This window comes from Musca vetustissima, unplaced genomic scaffold (assembly GCF_032173495.1).
Source record: "Musca vetustissima isolate MV318-11 ecotype Yass unplaced genomic scaffold, APGP_CSIRO_Mvet_v1 utg26657, whole genome shotgun sequence".
NCBI classification, from domain to species: Eukaryota; Metazoa; Arthropoda; class Insecta; order Diptera; family Muscidae; genus Musca; species Musca vetustissima.
In genome coordinates, this window is record NW_026882043.1 from 311,379 (window position 1) to 326,120 (window position 14,742).

General features: G+C 34.8%; 4 protein-coding genes across 4 annotated transcripts; 3 read left to right on the top strand and 1 right to left on the bottom strand.

The window, feature by feature from the left end:
- Positions 1-4,853: 4,853 nt before the first annotated feature.
- On the top strand, positions 4,854-5,942 carry LOC133328176 (probable inactive tRNA-specific adenosine deaminase-like protein 3). Its single transcript, XM_061536731.1, has one exon. It carries the CDS (start codon positions 4,854-4,856, stop codon positions 5,940-5,942), a length of 1,089 nt encoding a protein of 362 aa, XP_061392715.1.
- Positions 5,943-7,879: 1,937 nt separating this feature from the next.
- LOC133328177 (small ribosomal subunit protein bS1m) lies at positions 7,880-8,484 on the bottom strand. Its single transcript, XM_061536732.1, has 2 exons — positions 8,236-8,484; positions 7,880-8,176 (listed from the first exon to the last, which is right to left on the bottom strand). Exons 1-2 carry the CDS (start codon positions 8,482-8,484, stop codon positions 7,880-7,882), a joined length of 546 nt encoding a protein of 181 aa, XP_061392716.1.
- Positions 8,485-9,857: 1,373 nt separating this feature from the next.
- On the top strand, positions 9,858-13,247 carry LOC133328160 (protein FAM136A-like). The gene is made up of 3 exons (XM_061536717.1): positions 9,858-9,990; positions 12,821-12,985; positions 13,059-13,247. The coding sequence occupies exons 1-3, from the start codon at positions 9,904-9,906 to the stop codon at positions 13,245-13,247; spliced, it is 441 nt and encodes a 146-aa protein (XP_061392701.1). The 5' UTR covers positions 9,858-9,903.
- A 449-nt stretch (positions 13,248-13,696) lies between these two features.
- Positions 13,697-14,199, top strand: LOC133328178 (protein FAM136A-like). The gene is made up of 2 exons (XM_061536734.1): positions 13,697-13,954; positions 14,011-14,199. Exons 1-2 carry the CDS (start codon positions 13,697-13,699, stop codon positions 14,197-14,199), a joined length of 447 nt encoding a protein of 148 aa, XP_061392718.1.
- Positions 14,200-14,742: the final 543 nt, after the last annotated feature.

Below are 14,742 nucleotides of genomic sequence, written 5' to 3' on the forward strand. Positions count from 1 at the left end.
TGGCATAGAACCCGAAATTTAAAATTACACTCACTTTGTTGAGAAAATGTTTCTTAAAATACCGAAAAAACGGGAATTTATACATTGCGTATCATAACTATAGACGCACCCTTAATTCAATTGGTATGTTAGTTGACAAATAAAATGGACCCATTAAGTTATTGTTCACAATAAAACGATCAAAAACACATATTATTCAACAAAAATAAATAATTTATTCTTTATGGTTTCGCCGAATTCTGCCCTTTCAAAATTGCTGGTGTTGCATAACTATAGACGCACTTTTACAAAACTAGAAAAAATTATTTTTTAAAACTTAAATAAAATAAAATAACTTTTATAAATAATGTGTAGGGCCTCCCTTATTTTGAATAAGTTCAAAAATTTTAGCCATCACACTGTTGATCAAAATTATTCGTAAGTCTTCATCGATTGACCGCCATTCATCGATAATCACTTCTTGGAAATAAAATAATGTTTGGTATTGGCTGTTTTCTGCATAGACACGACGAGTCAAGATTCCACACATGTTCTCAATCGGATTCTGGTCGGAAATTTTAATATTTTTCGATTTTAACCATACTTGAGTATGGCCACTTTTATGAACTAGTGAGTTGTCCTGCTAAAAAACGAGTCCTTGATTGTTGCTGCTTTCCCAAAATGGCAATAATTTGTCTTCCAAGACTTGAACGTACTCCATTGAATTCATCCGACAACATGAAAGATTTGGTAACTATTAAGAACTAAAAATACTAAATTACAGCCAATTCGGTAGCAAAATGTGATAAGAACCCGCAAAATACAAAAAAATGGCGGGTACCGTTATATGGTGGCTACCAGAAAAATTGGACCTATTTTTATAATTTTTTCTGCAGAAATTAAGTATCCAATGAAAACCGAATTTAACAAATTTTAGCGTATTCTATTGAAAAATGCGATCAAGAACCCCAAAATACCCTTATATGAGAGCTTTGGCTAAACGTGGACCGATATAGCCCTTCGTAGATGGGCTGCAGACAAAAGACAAGTCTATGCAACATTTTGGCGATTTATCTTAAATCGTTTAGACAGACGGACATGGCTAAATCGTCATAGAATTCTACTCTGATCAATAATATATATAATTCATAAGATCGGAAATGATTATTTCGATGTAACAAACGGAAAACCAAAATTAATATATCCTCCATACTTTGGTGGATGGTATACAAATATCGAAGATTTCCGGCAAAGATGCTTATCACCTTCTAAAACTACGAAAAGCAATATTACATCCACTTAACAGGCCTTAAAAAATACAGAATATGAAAACTTAATCTTATAAATCCACTTTTAGTAGTTCTGAAAAATACACTTTCTCCCTTTATCACCCTTTTTCCGCCTACGAATCTGCTTCAAACCTAACAGCCTCGCAACCTAATTGTTGTATGCAATTCTTCACCAAACATGCTGTATTTACATTTTACAAGTTGCATCATTAACTTGTCATCCTAACAGCCTAACGACAAATTCTTGCCAAAAACAAACAAACGAACATTTGTTGGATGTTGCTTGAGGAAGGTTGGGCACAACATCCGTGACATTCACGACAAGAGACGGTCCATAAATTATAATCAACAAGTGGCAGCAGCTGAAGTACGCTTTCTTATAAGAATATAATACCTCGGTAAGTGTGTGTGTGTACGTGTGGATATTATTACCATTCTAATTCTTCGTTCAATACAATTTTGTTGAGATAATTTTCGAGAAAAATGGTTATCAAGGGATACATTTTATAATTTTCTGCTGTTTAATAGAATAAAATGTGTTGGTGTGTTCTATCAAGATTAGAGGAGATTTGTATTTAAAAGAAGACATGCGTCCCACGACACCCACACATACACGTCCGCACACAAAGTCAAATAAAAAAATAGAATTATCCTTTAGAGGGCATGTTTGCAATGCTGGCCTCGCCTGACATTGACATTGACTTCTTTAAGGAGGAAATAACAATTAAAATAGAATTTGTGTTATAAATAAATTGGATACTTGTGTTTGACATATTCTGAGGTTATGTTTGAAATTTAAAGTAAAAAATAATATATTTTTTCAAATAGATTTACTTTAATTTAGTATTTTGGATTCTCAGAGAATATGAGAACTCTTATGGTGTTTCTACACTATATGTATTTTACATATGTGCTGTCACTTTTTTGCATATGGAAATCGAACTCGTCATGTGAAACATACGGAAATTTCAATGTGTCAAAACAATATGCAATTACATATGTATTTTTTCCGAATAGGACGCGCTCTATTTTCGTATGTGAAACATAAGGAAATCAGCTGTTTGAATGAAACACGTTGTTGGAAGAAAATATTTCAACTGCAAGTCACACAAAAAAAAAAAAAAAAAAAAAAAAAAAAAAAAAAAAAAAAAAGGATTAAAAGGCAACAATTATAAATAGTTATTTCGTTTGTAGGTGTTTAATAAAAAATATGATGTTGATTTAAGAAAAAATAAAAGTGTTTTTTTTGTTTATAGGTTATGTCATATGTAAAATACATATGCCGATTTGAACACAAAAATAAATGTTTTGTGTACACTGCTAATTTTGACATACATAAGGAATTACTTATGGATGAAATAAGTGACAGCACATATGTAAAATACATATCGTGTAAAAACACCATTAGCAAAACAGATAGGTATTTTATTATGACAAAGCTCCCATATAAAATTAATGACACACATTCGATATTTAGAAAGTCCTAGACACAATTCCGACCTAAGTGGCTATATTTTAATCACTCCTATTATAAAATAAAATGGGGAGTTTAACTCTTATACCATTATATTTTGGAAGAAGGGCATTCACATTTTCAAAAATTATTCGAATAGCGGTGAATATTTTGGGTTCCTAGAGGATTAATGGACTTCTTATTGAAAATTTAAGAATTTTAAAATTTCACCCGTATTTTTCAACCAAAATGACTGATTGTCGACATTATAGGTTATAGATTGGCAACAAGGTTATTTACAGGAGAAAAAGATGTAGGCCCATTTTTTTGCATAGCTATTTTGTAACGGTACAAGTCCACATTATAGGTTTTTTCAGTCTTTTTATCATTTCTTCAACGAAAGAGGCTATAATTTGGGAACCTCATTGCAGAAAATATTTTCATGTATTATTTTAAGAAAATGCATTCTCAAACCTTTTGTCAGGCTCGTATAATTTAAACATAACGTATAACTGTGTATTAATGTAAAAATCAACACACGACACGTGTTTGACTAATTTCATTGCCTTCATATGAAATTTGTTACACTAGTGCCCGCATAAACAAATTGGCGCTGCAGTCAAATTAAACATTGCCAATGAGAAGGACTATAGCATGGCCTATAAATAAGGTCACCAAGGGAGACCAGCTGATTATCGATACCTCTCAAGTTTGCTGTCAAAATGCATTTTTGTGAATTGACTTCCATTATGAAAACGTAAACAAAGTCGAAATTTTTGACATTAGACTTGAGAAAAAACAGCTGTTTTCCGATTTCGATTGCTATCTTGGTGACCTTATTAATAGATCTTGGACTATAGCTAGCCTTACACCAGACATCGATATATAACAACATAAATTAAAGCGGGGTACACACTAGCACTATTGAATGTCACCCTTGCCCAGATTTCGCTTGTTTGATAGTGTGGCATCTAATGTTTGTCATTCATCAGGCAACCACCAAAGTATTCATGTTAATCGATAAAAAAGCTGCTAGTGTGAACACCACTTAAGGTTTTTGCGAAATAACCCGCATTATTATAATTATGTGATAGATTAGTTTTTACTAATTTACTCTGGGGAAGGAGAACACAAAACAGTTCTCGGGTAGAATAGCTTTTATGCATGAGAGTCTAAGAAAGGTCTAAGGGACGTGTATAGGAATTTTAAAAATCGGAAAGTAGCATAAACAAGTAATAACGGAAAACCGGTGTAGGAAATTAAACTAAATTAATATAAAAATCTCGGTAATCCGGATAAGGCTTTGAAATCATTTATCCGGATAAGCGAGTTTTACTGTAATGAAAATTTTCTAAAAAAAAAGTTTTTTTTTATTCATCAGGAATCCGATTTGTAAAATTGTAGCCACATCGAATTCGGTTAAATCCATAATAACGTCGAAAATGAGGCGGGACCTTTCTACATCGACTGATATTGTTTAAAAAGACCGACTGATATTGTTTAAAAGTCCGGAGTATTAAAAACAATAACATCAGTGGAAAATTTGGCTAATACATCAAAATACCGGTACTGTTTTATTTTGAAAATTCCACGTGAAAACGCAGCTAAAATCTCAAAATGTGGCGGCTATATCAAAATTTTACCTGTTCTAATAGAAAGTGCATTTTAGAATACGGAAGGAATGCCAACCCATTAACACGATAAAAAATCCGTACTAAAATAGGTTAAGAGTAAAAATTTTAATGTATTTTTTAAGTCGATATCATAATGGAGAATTCGTTATGGTAGTAAAAAATAGTAAATTTTTGCATTGCGGAAACAGTCAAATACCCGCATAATGGTTAATAACAAAACACAGACCTATATTGAAACAATTTATTATATAAACCTTCAATAAACCTGTATATGAAATTAAACGGCATATACATTAGAACTTTTTACAGGGTTAACCTACTTAATGAGGATTTTTTTGACATATATGCAAAGGAATTGACAATTGAAATCGACATATCGATTAGACACAATTCGAACACTATAACCCTATTCTATTGTAGGGGCATGTAATCTGAAAAAATGCAGTTTTGTTTACTATTGTTTTCTCGTGGACGACATCCCCTCCGAAGACCATAACAATGACGGAGCCACCACAAAAGAAGCCAAAAGTACAAAATATAAACACCATCAAGGCAATATTATCTCCGGAGTACACGGAGCCAATAAAATGTGACGAAGTCTATGTCACCGCGGTGGCTGACAAGAAACAAATATCGAAAATAATGCAACAGCTGGCTATCCAACTGCCGGTGCCGAAACTTCAGCATTTGAAACGTGTTAAGGATAATAAAATCATATTGTGCAGCAAGGAAGAAGTTGGAGAGGTAGAGAAACTAAAACCCTATTTGGAAACAAAATCTATAGACCCCCTTGTTGTGGAGGAAATTCTAAAACAAATCGAAGTAATCGCCGTACCCGCAAAATCACCCAAATTACGTTGGCAATATGAGGAAGTGCACCGCATATGGCCATGTAAATTCCATCCGGATAAATATATGGAACAAAGATATGAAGGTACCAATTTTACAGAGAAGGAAAAGGAGTTCCATATAAAAATAGTTTCCTTACTAAGGGATATATCACGTAAACTATTGAATAACCAAAACATAGGCGTATGTGTGGATCCCAGATTTCAAAGTCTGGTGGCAATGGCCTCCAGTTTTACAAACAAAAGTCCAGTTATGCATTGCCCCATGATTTTGGTTGATTATGTGGCCAGAACCCAAGATTCAGGAGCGTGGAATGAAAAATTAAATTCCGAAGAAGAATTTGTTGAATGTGAAAAGGCCTCAGAACACACTATGCTTGGAATACCGAGAAGATTTAAACAATTTATGGATGAAAATGAGGATTATAAAAATATCAAATTGGGTGCGGAACGTTTGAGATGTAGCGAAAAGTTGAAATGTGAAGAAGCCCAAACGCTTGATGGTGACAACTTGGCAAAATATGGTCCATATTTATGCACAGGCTATGATGTATATTTGTGGCAAGAGCCATGTCTAATGTGTGCCATGGCTTTGATACATAGTCGGGCAAAACGGGTGTTTTTTGTCAAGGCTTCGGACAATGGTAGTTTATCATCGCGCTTCCAGCTACATAGTGTACCTGAACTAAATCATCATTATGAAGTTTATCAAATTTTGTTGGAGAATTTGGAAAGTTGATACAAAATAAATAAATATATTAATAGGTCCAGAAGGGGTTATAATACGAAATTATTTAATTGTTTATTAATGGGATAGGATACTATAAATTCGTGCCCAGTCGGTCGGCGGCTACTCGTGTCTATCTGGACAGCTGATTCTCCTCTGCTGCTGCGGATGATATCCGAGTATAGCATTCATACGGTATTGTTATACTATCTGGGTGACTAAACCTGTATGCTTGATAGGTCTGTTGATCTAGATATTCGCGGTTGTAACTTTCGACCACTCTCTCTAGAACACGAAGATGTCTCCTGACGTGCCTAAGTTGGGAAAGTATGTCCATAAGACATTTAAATGTGCCCTCTGATTGGTCAAAAATTCTGCCACTGCATATTACTATTGTTTTATAAGAGGTCAAAACAAGGTTTCTTTGTCAGCACCTCAAGTGCTGCCTGTCAGCGACGTCAGAAACGTGCTTATCGCAAGCAGCAGTGCCGGACGACTTGAATATTACACCCAATATCTTGGGGTAGTTGGTGAATGGAATCTTCTTTCCATCGACCATTATTTTACTGGAAGTTTCATTTAAGACGTCCAAGTTTGGCTGTGGTTTCGGTGACGAATGTTTTCATATTCTTCAGATGAAATAGTTGGCGTTATTGTCGTAATTACTGGCGACAGAAGTGAAATAGGCCTGCACGATTCACTCAGCAGGTTTAATTGGGGGAAAACCCGGACTGCTTTCTATGATTCAGGAACTTTTTGGGTGGCTAACATCAAATTAAGGCTTGATGTTAAGATTACCACTCCGGGTTCAGGCATTTCTTTAAGCATTACCATGTAAATTCGGTCAGGGCCTAATGCTTTAGATGACTTTGCGTACTTATCTGTTGTTTGTGAAAATCACGCCACAGATCGCAATATTTTTTTTAAGATCGAAGATGCTTACCGAAGTTCGTAGGGCCATTTTTCAGGAAGAGTGAACTTCTTCAATGAGATTATTGCATTTTTATTCAGGGCTTTAACTGCTATAAATTGTTACTCATATTGCCTTAGAGAATTTTAGAAATCAGGGGAAAATGTACGGATGTATACGTATACTTTACTACATAATGGGTTCCGTTCAAAGTTTCGAAAATATGTATTCTCCTACTCCCTGTAATCCAGAATACCTAATTTTTTTTTTTCGCTTTCGAACTTATTCAGAATAAGGCGAAAGCGAGAATGCGAAAAAATTCACACAAAAATGTTGTTCAGAATAAGACGAAGGGGAAGTGCGAGTAAATTCACGTGGAATTGACATTCAGAATAAGGCTGTATAACTGAATGTGTTTGCTGGATTCCTCCTCATTCTATTCTTTTGATTCAGACCGATTACCCGAAACAAGATTCTCACGTCCGGGTGTTTGTCGTCTCTATGTCCTCGAACAGTTTGGCATGGTTGACGCATTCGATAGGTCAAAGGCCACCATGACTATTTGGTTACACGATGTAAGGTCACTAAATAACAGTTTCTCATAAATAGGATGAGTAGCGCCTCAAAAATTGTATTGCCATAAAGAAATTTAAAAGGTAAAAACATTTCTAAATTTGGCCGAGACGAACTTTTCATACCCTCTACCATGAGGTGGACATTTGAATCCTAAATCGAAATAGTTTTTGATAAATCTTACTTTTTGAGTACGACAACAGGCCATAATTTAAGTACAAAAGTGCGGACACTACAATAACAAGGGATTCTAAGGATTTTAATACAACAACAACTCTACTATATACTGCAACAATAAACGAATTAAACTTACATCGAAATGAACTGCCCCCTTCATAATAGCGATCGATATTTGCATACTTTCAACGGGTCTATTTTGAATTTTCTCTGGATCCATTAAAATTCTTAATTTTTTTTTTACTTTTGTAACAAAACAACAAAATTCTTTCTCTCTTTATTCTTCTCTTTAGCGTTCTTGAACAACAGACTTCATAGAGGCTTGGCGGGCTGGTGATGACAGCAGACCCAACAGCTGGCAATCTGCCTCAAGAATAGTTAAATCTTTGTTGGAACCCAAAAATTTCGTTGACAATTCTAAATCTTTGATCCTTAGGCGAACGCGGGAACCGCGTACATAATCATCACCATTACGCTGGGGTCTGGTGCAGACACAATGGAATTTCCAGCCAAAATCGATGTACAAATCATCGCCCACAACATGGAAGATTTTGCCGCTGACCACCTTGCCTTCAGGGTCGCCCATCTGAAAATAAGATATTTTATTATAAAATTTTTAATACAAATAAATCTCCCTTCACTCACATCAATAAATTTCGAATTCCTCAACAAGGAGGCAAAGGTTTCATTGTCGGCCGGCAAATCTTTGGGTTTCAGAGCATCGGTGTGACTTTCATAAGCTTTGGCGAAACCCTTCTTCTCTGTTGTTTGGTCACCACTTTCTGTTGCATCTGTGGTGGGGGTGGTCGTTGCCGAAAATAATCTTTGGGCAACGGTTACATGCCTCAGGCAGGTTGTTATATTTAATCTACTGGCTTTATACAGGAAAGACATTTTTATTTAATTTTCGGTTCAGTTTTGATTGAATTCTTATAGCCTCCTAAAACTAAATAATTCTTTTTTGGCAGGTTATGTAAAACAGCTGTTCACCAAGGGAGCTGTGTTCAATTGTCATATGTGCGAATATGTTTAGGGTTATCGAGAATCGTTGAAATTTGTAAAGAATGATGTTCCGAATCAAGTCACCCGGAGAGAAGAATTCGCAAAGTTTTCATAGAATAAATTACTAAAAATATATTAGGTTTTTGGGCCAGAGAAGTGAAGGGTTGCCATTCCCATTACGGAATTGAGGCAATTAAAATTGCCTAAAACGGCATATACATTAGAACGTTTTACCGGGTTAACCCACTTTGTGAGGATTTATTTGACATATATTCAAAGGAATTGACAATTGAAACCGACTGGGTTAACGAAATCCAGTTATATGTAAACGTACTATAATGTAAATCAGGACAATGGGAATTGTGCGAATATATTCCATGTCCCGAACTTTTGTAATAAGTAAAAAGTATGGAGGCGATTTTTAATGACATTGAATATTTTCTGGAAGACATTTCTAAATGTCGTAATAAGTTCAGTATTGAAACCCATCTTTAAGATCGAAGGTTCTTACCGAAATTCAAAAGTCAATAATTCAGGAAATATGGACTTCTGCGATAAAATAATAGTATTTTTGAATTCAAACCTTTAACCGCTTATAATTAATAACAATATTGTTTTTGAGAATTTAAAAAAAATCCAGCCCTAATCCAGGCGTGTTCCAAAAATTTGGAAATTTTAGCCACATTGATAGAAAAATTCGAAAATGGGACTGAACTTTTCAATGGTGCTATGCCAAAACATGGACTGATATTGGACATTGTCCAAAATATTCAATTGTAGGACGATTTTCTACTCAGAACCCAAAATACTAAATTACAAATTACCAATTAAACAATTCCTTATACGAGGGCTACACTAAAAAGTGGACCCGTACATCCCATTTTCAATACATCCCAAGAGTAGTAGCAATATACTAAAAACCGAGCTTTTGTTAAACACTTCCATGCTTCTAAACTGATACTCCATAAATAGGTTCTTTACTTTTTCAGGGATTCTAATACATCTAGAAAAATTCTATTATACTTTAAAATATATATAAGCCGCTCCGCATATTTTTTGCTCATAATATCGCCACCAAGCCACTGTACCTCGAACAGCTGTTCTCCTCAGTTGTAGCTGTGTTCAGTTATCAAATGCAAACAGTTGTTTTCATCAATTGTAGTTGTTTTTGTAGCACCCGTTTACACTTTTTTATCAGCAGCATCGTTGCACGTTTTTTCGATAGAAATTACACAATTCGTATAGTTTGGTTGAAGCCGCAGAACTTCATTTAGTTTTTTTGTTAAAATTATTAAATAAAATCTCATCAAAATGATCCAGCAACAACGTCAAAGAATCGAACAGGCCGTCACTGAGATGATCAACGACATGGACCGGACACATTTGCGTAAAATGCAGGTAAACAAAGGGGAATATGTTGGAGGGTCATGAGATTTTAATGGTTGCCTATGTGAGTTAGGTCATGTGCGGTTAATGGCCAGTGTACATTGCAAGTAATTTTTTGATTCATTGTAGGTTAAAAGATAATTATTAAAGATGGAAGAATCCACATCGGAAAAATGGTGGTAACATTTTTCAATGCTCCAAATTGCCAATAATGTGAAATATGGTTAAAGCTTAGTTTTAGGGCCGAATAGCGAAAGTCGGAGCCCCATAGCACAGAAAATATGGGATATCTACGTTTATTTAATTACATTTTTGTAATCAGAACCTTCAACAATTAGAAATTGATACATTGCCTTGGACAATTTTAAAAATAAGGTTAAAATATACAATTTCCAGCAGATCTTGGGTCCATATCCCCGGAAACTGGATTTCTTCAAAAATATATATCACTGTAATTAGGGCCAGTAGCGCTAGCTGTTGTACTAGATTTTTCGGAAATATGCTTACTTCGACTGTCTATAGAAAGCCTATAGTATGTGGTCAGTCTATAGATGACACACTCGTCCTATAGAATATGTTTTATATATGCAAGACATACTTATCCTTCTGTATTTAAAGAACAGATCTTAAGAAGGGCAACTATATATAGAATAAATTTATAATGTTAGCTACAGATATTATCCTATCTAAAGGAGAAATTCAGAATCCTCGAAAAGAAGTCCTCAATAAGATTTTAGGTCATAGAATACCTCAGGAAGGCATAGAATAGAATACCTCAAGAGGTATATTATCTGTTGAAGACTTTAATATATACCTGTAGAAAGCATTAATACGATTTTGTATTCATAGAAGACGTCAATAAGACTATTGAACCTTTTCTTTCCAAAAACCTTGAGAATGACCTCTATATTAAAGACCTCGAATTGAATATCTGTCTGTACACGATTTTAAGAGTATTCTCTATCTAGAGAATAACTTTATAAGGTCCTCCAGGTACATAGAGCCTTCTATATAGAGGAGATATCCATTTATCTGTTGAAGACCTACTAAAAAATTTCTATTTATAGAAGACCTCAATAATATTTTCTAATCGTCTAGTCCAGTTGTAGACTATCTTAGATATCCCTTCTAGTTATAGACTACCCCCAATAGGCCTTCTTCCAGTCGTAGACTACCACAGAAAAGTCGTCTTCTAGTCATTGATTTCCCCCCTGAAATCCACCCTTCTTCTAGTCAAACACTATCTATATACTCATAAAATGTTTCCGAAAGACCTCCGTATGGCCAGCAAGGCATGTAATACCTACCTCCGAAAGTCCTTCTCCATATGCCATAGAGTATATCCATAAAGTTGTCTAGCTACAGAATATCCCTGAAAGACTTCTAGACAAGGAATACTTCCAATGCCTTCTAGCCATTAAAAAACTTCAGAATGCTTTCTAGGTCGAAAGTCCTCCTTCTAGCCATACACTACCAAAAGGCTATCCCCAAAAGAATTTCTCTACAAGGTCTTCTAGCTATAAAATACCTACATTGAAAGACCATAAGTGCATTCAGTAAAACAAACTTCCAGAAAGTCTTCTATTAATAGCAGATCTCCAAAATGTTGTTTAGTATTGGAAGTTACCTTCTGGAGGTTTTCTAAAACTAGAAAACCACCTGAAAGTAGGACCTCCAGAATGTCTTGTAGCCATACAAGATCTTCTAGCCATAGAAGACATACAGAAGGTTTTATGGGCGTAAACTTTTTCTAGTCATTGACTACTTTTAGAAAAGATTCAAGTCATAGAAGACTCCCAGACCTCAGAGAAGGGATTCAGTCAATACCCAAGACATTCAGAAGGTTTTGTAACGACAGAACTTTACTCCTCCGGAAGTTCTTCAATTCATAGACGATTTCCAAAATCTGTTCTAGTAATAGAAGACTTTTAGAAGGGTTCCATGTTGTATAAAAACTTTAAATGGTGTTCTAATTATAGAAAACCAACAGTAGATTCTCCAGAAGTTGTTCTAGACATAAAAGATCTCCAGAAGATCTTTGAGTCATAGCATAACATCAGAAGTTGGTATAGTCATATAAGACGTCCAGTAGATCTCTCGAAGGTTTTGTAGCATTTGAATGCTTTTGAGAAGGTAGTCAAGTCATAGATGTTATCCAGAAGGTCTTCTAGTCAACTAGTCCTCCAGAAAATCTTCTGTCCACAAACTAAAATGATATGGGTTTATAGCTAAAGGGATTTCAGAATAGCTTTATCTAAGAAAACCTTACGTAGCAGGAAGATCTCCAGAAAGACATATGCATAGATTTTTTGGAATTCTATTTATATACATAGAAAACTTCGAAGCTCTTCTTTCAGCGTTTTTCTATATATAGGTGTCCTATATTAGGTATCCGAAATATCCTATAAAAACATAGAGACATAGAAGACATCCAAGATTTCTTGAAGTCATTGAAGACCTCAAGAATGAATTTGTCATAAATGTATTAAAAAAGACTACCATTCATAGAAATCCTCAAGAAGGTATCGCTCCGAAATGATCTTTAAAAATCATAGACGACCCGATGGTCTTCTAGTCATAAAAGACCTCCAATATGTCACATAGTAATTTTATATGGTTCTGTAGATATAGTGGACCATTTTGGTGCTGAAAAGGCCACTAGGAGTTCATCTCAAGTGTTTCATATCTACCGAAGAATTTTATTGGATCCTCTGAAATTGTAGTTTTATAGAAAGTTTACAGGAGGCTTTCTTTCTTTGGGTACTTTCTGGTTTTATTTTCTATTGGACCCTAAATTACAATTTCCATAATTCTTATCATCCTTTTAATTTCTTTCTTTCAGACTGATATGCATTTGTGTGCCGCCAAATGTTGTCAGGATACCAGTGCCAGTGTAGATAATGTACAAAATTGCGTCGAAAGATGTTCGGCACCATTGACCAGGGCCCAAAACTATGTCCAGCATGAATTGGGTGAATTCCAGGGAAGACTACAAAGATGTGTTATGGTAAGCTACCACCGAACTTTATAAAACTTAGACTATCTTTATAAAAATACTCAACAATTGTATTCTTTTTTAGCAATGTAACGATGATGTCAAAGTAAAAATGCCACCAAATCCAAGTGAGGAGGAAATTAGCAAATATACCAATCAATTTGAACGTTGTGCTGTGTCGTGTGTGGATAAACATGTTGGCCTCATACCCACAATGATGAAAACAATGAAATCGGTATTGGCAAAGGGGCCCGAAGGAATACCACAAGTTTAATTCTTGCTAAGGAGGGATTTTCTTTTTCAATGGCATTTCACTTTTCTTCTTTGAGACAAACAAACAATTATACATAAGTGTTGTATTTTTTTAAGTTTATTTTATTTGGTAAAAAAATATGAAAATAACACGTAATTGCATTACGTGACGACGTTATACTATGTTTAGTTGTTAATACATGAACCATGAACAAATGAATGATGATGATAACAAATTAAAATATGGATTTTACAAAACAACAACAAAAATTGATGGACTTTTTTTCTTGTATAGTTTATGTCCGCCCTATTAAAACCCCTGTTTTTTCCTGAGTAATTTATGTCCGCCCTATTAAACCCTGTTTGAAATTTTAGTTTTATTTTTTATTCTTTCTGATATTTGTTTTGTTTATTTTTCTAAAAGGAAATTAGATTAAAATTGATAATTCCGCCTTTTGTAAATATTGTGAAATGAATGGTGATCATCGTCGTCGCATCGATCAGGCCATAATCGATCTGATCAATGATGTCTATAAGACACATTTAAGAAAAATGCAATCGGAAATGCATCTGTGTGCTGCCAATTGTTGTGATGATGTGCATCGCCAACCCAGCATGGATAATGTTCAGGGTTGTATTGAAGATTGTGCAGGGCCATTGTTGAGGGCCCAGGATTATATGCAACATGAATTGGGTCAGTTTCAAGGGCGTCTGCGAAATTGTTTGATGGTTCGTTGGAATGGAGTGTTGGATTACACGATTTTAATTTGCTCCTATAATTATAGCAATGTAATGATGATGTTCGGGGTCGTATCCCCAGCAATACCCAAAAATCGGACATAGTAACATATGCTAATCAATTTGAAATTTGCACGGGACAATGTGTGGAGAAATATATTGGCCTAATACCAAAAATGATGAATACCATGAAATCGGTATTGGATAAAGGACCGAATGTTATGGATCAAATGTAGATGAATTTCAAATTATTTTGGAAATAAAATTTGAGACTTCAAGTCGGGAAATAAGTGTGGATTTTTTTATACCCTTCACCACACTGTGGTACAGGGTATTATGTCTTTGTGCATATGTTTGTAACAGGCAAAAGGAAACGAGATAGACACATGATTCCTTTGAGAATATGCTTAAAATCACTTTTTAAGTCGATTTATGCATGTCCGTCCGCCCGTCTGTCTGTCCACGTTAAATTGTAAACAAAGTGCAGGTCGCATTTATGTTCCGATTTGGATGAAATTTGGCACAGCTCACTCATTTGACCCAAGGACGAACCCTATTGAAATTGGGAAAAATCGGTTCAGATTTAGATATACCTCCCATATATATTTTCGTCCGATTTAATGTAAATGGTGCATAGAAGTCCCTATATATCTTTCGATTTGCACGAAATTTCACATAGCGTACTGAACTAAGTCTAGAACGATGTGTGTTAAATTTCATGAAAATCGGTTCAGATTTAGATATAGCTCCCATATATATTTTCGTTCGATTTTAGGTAA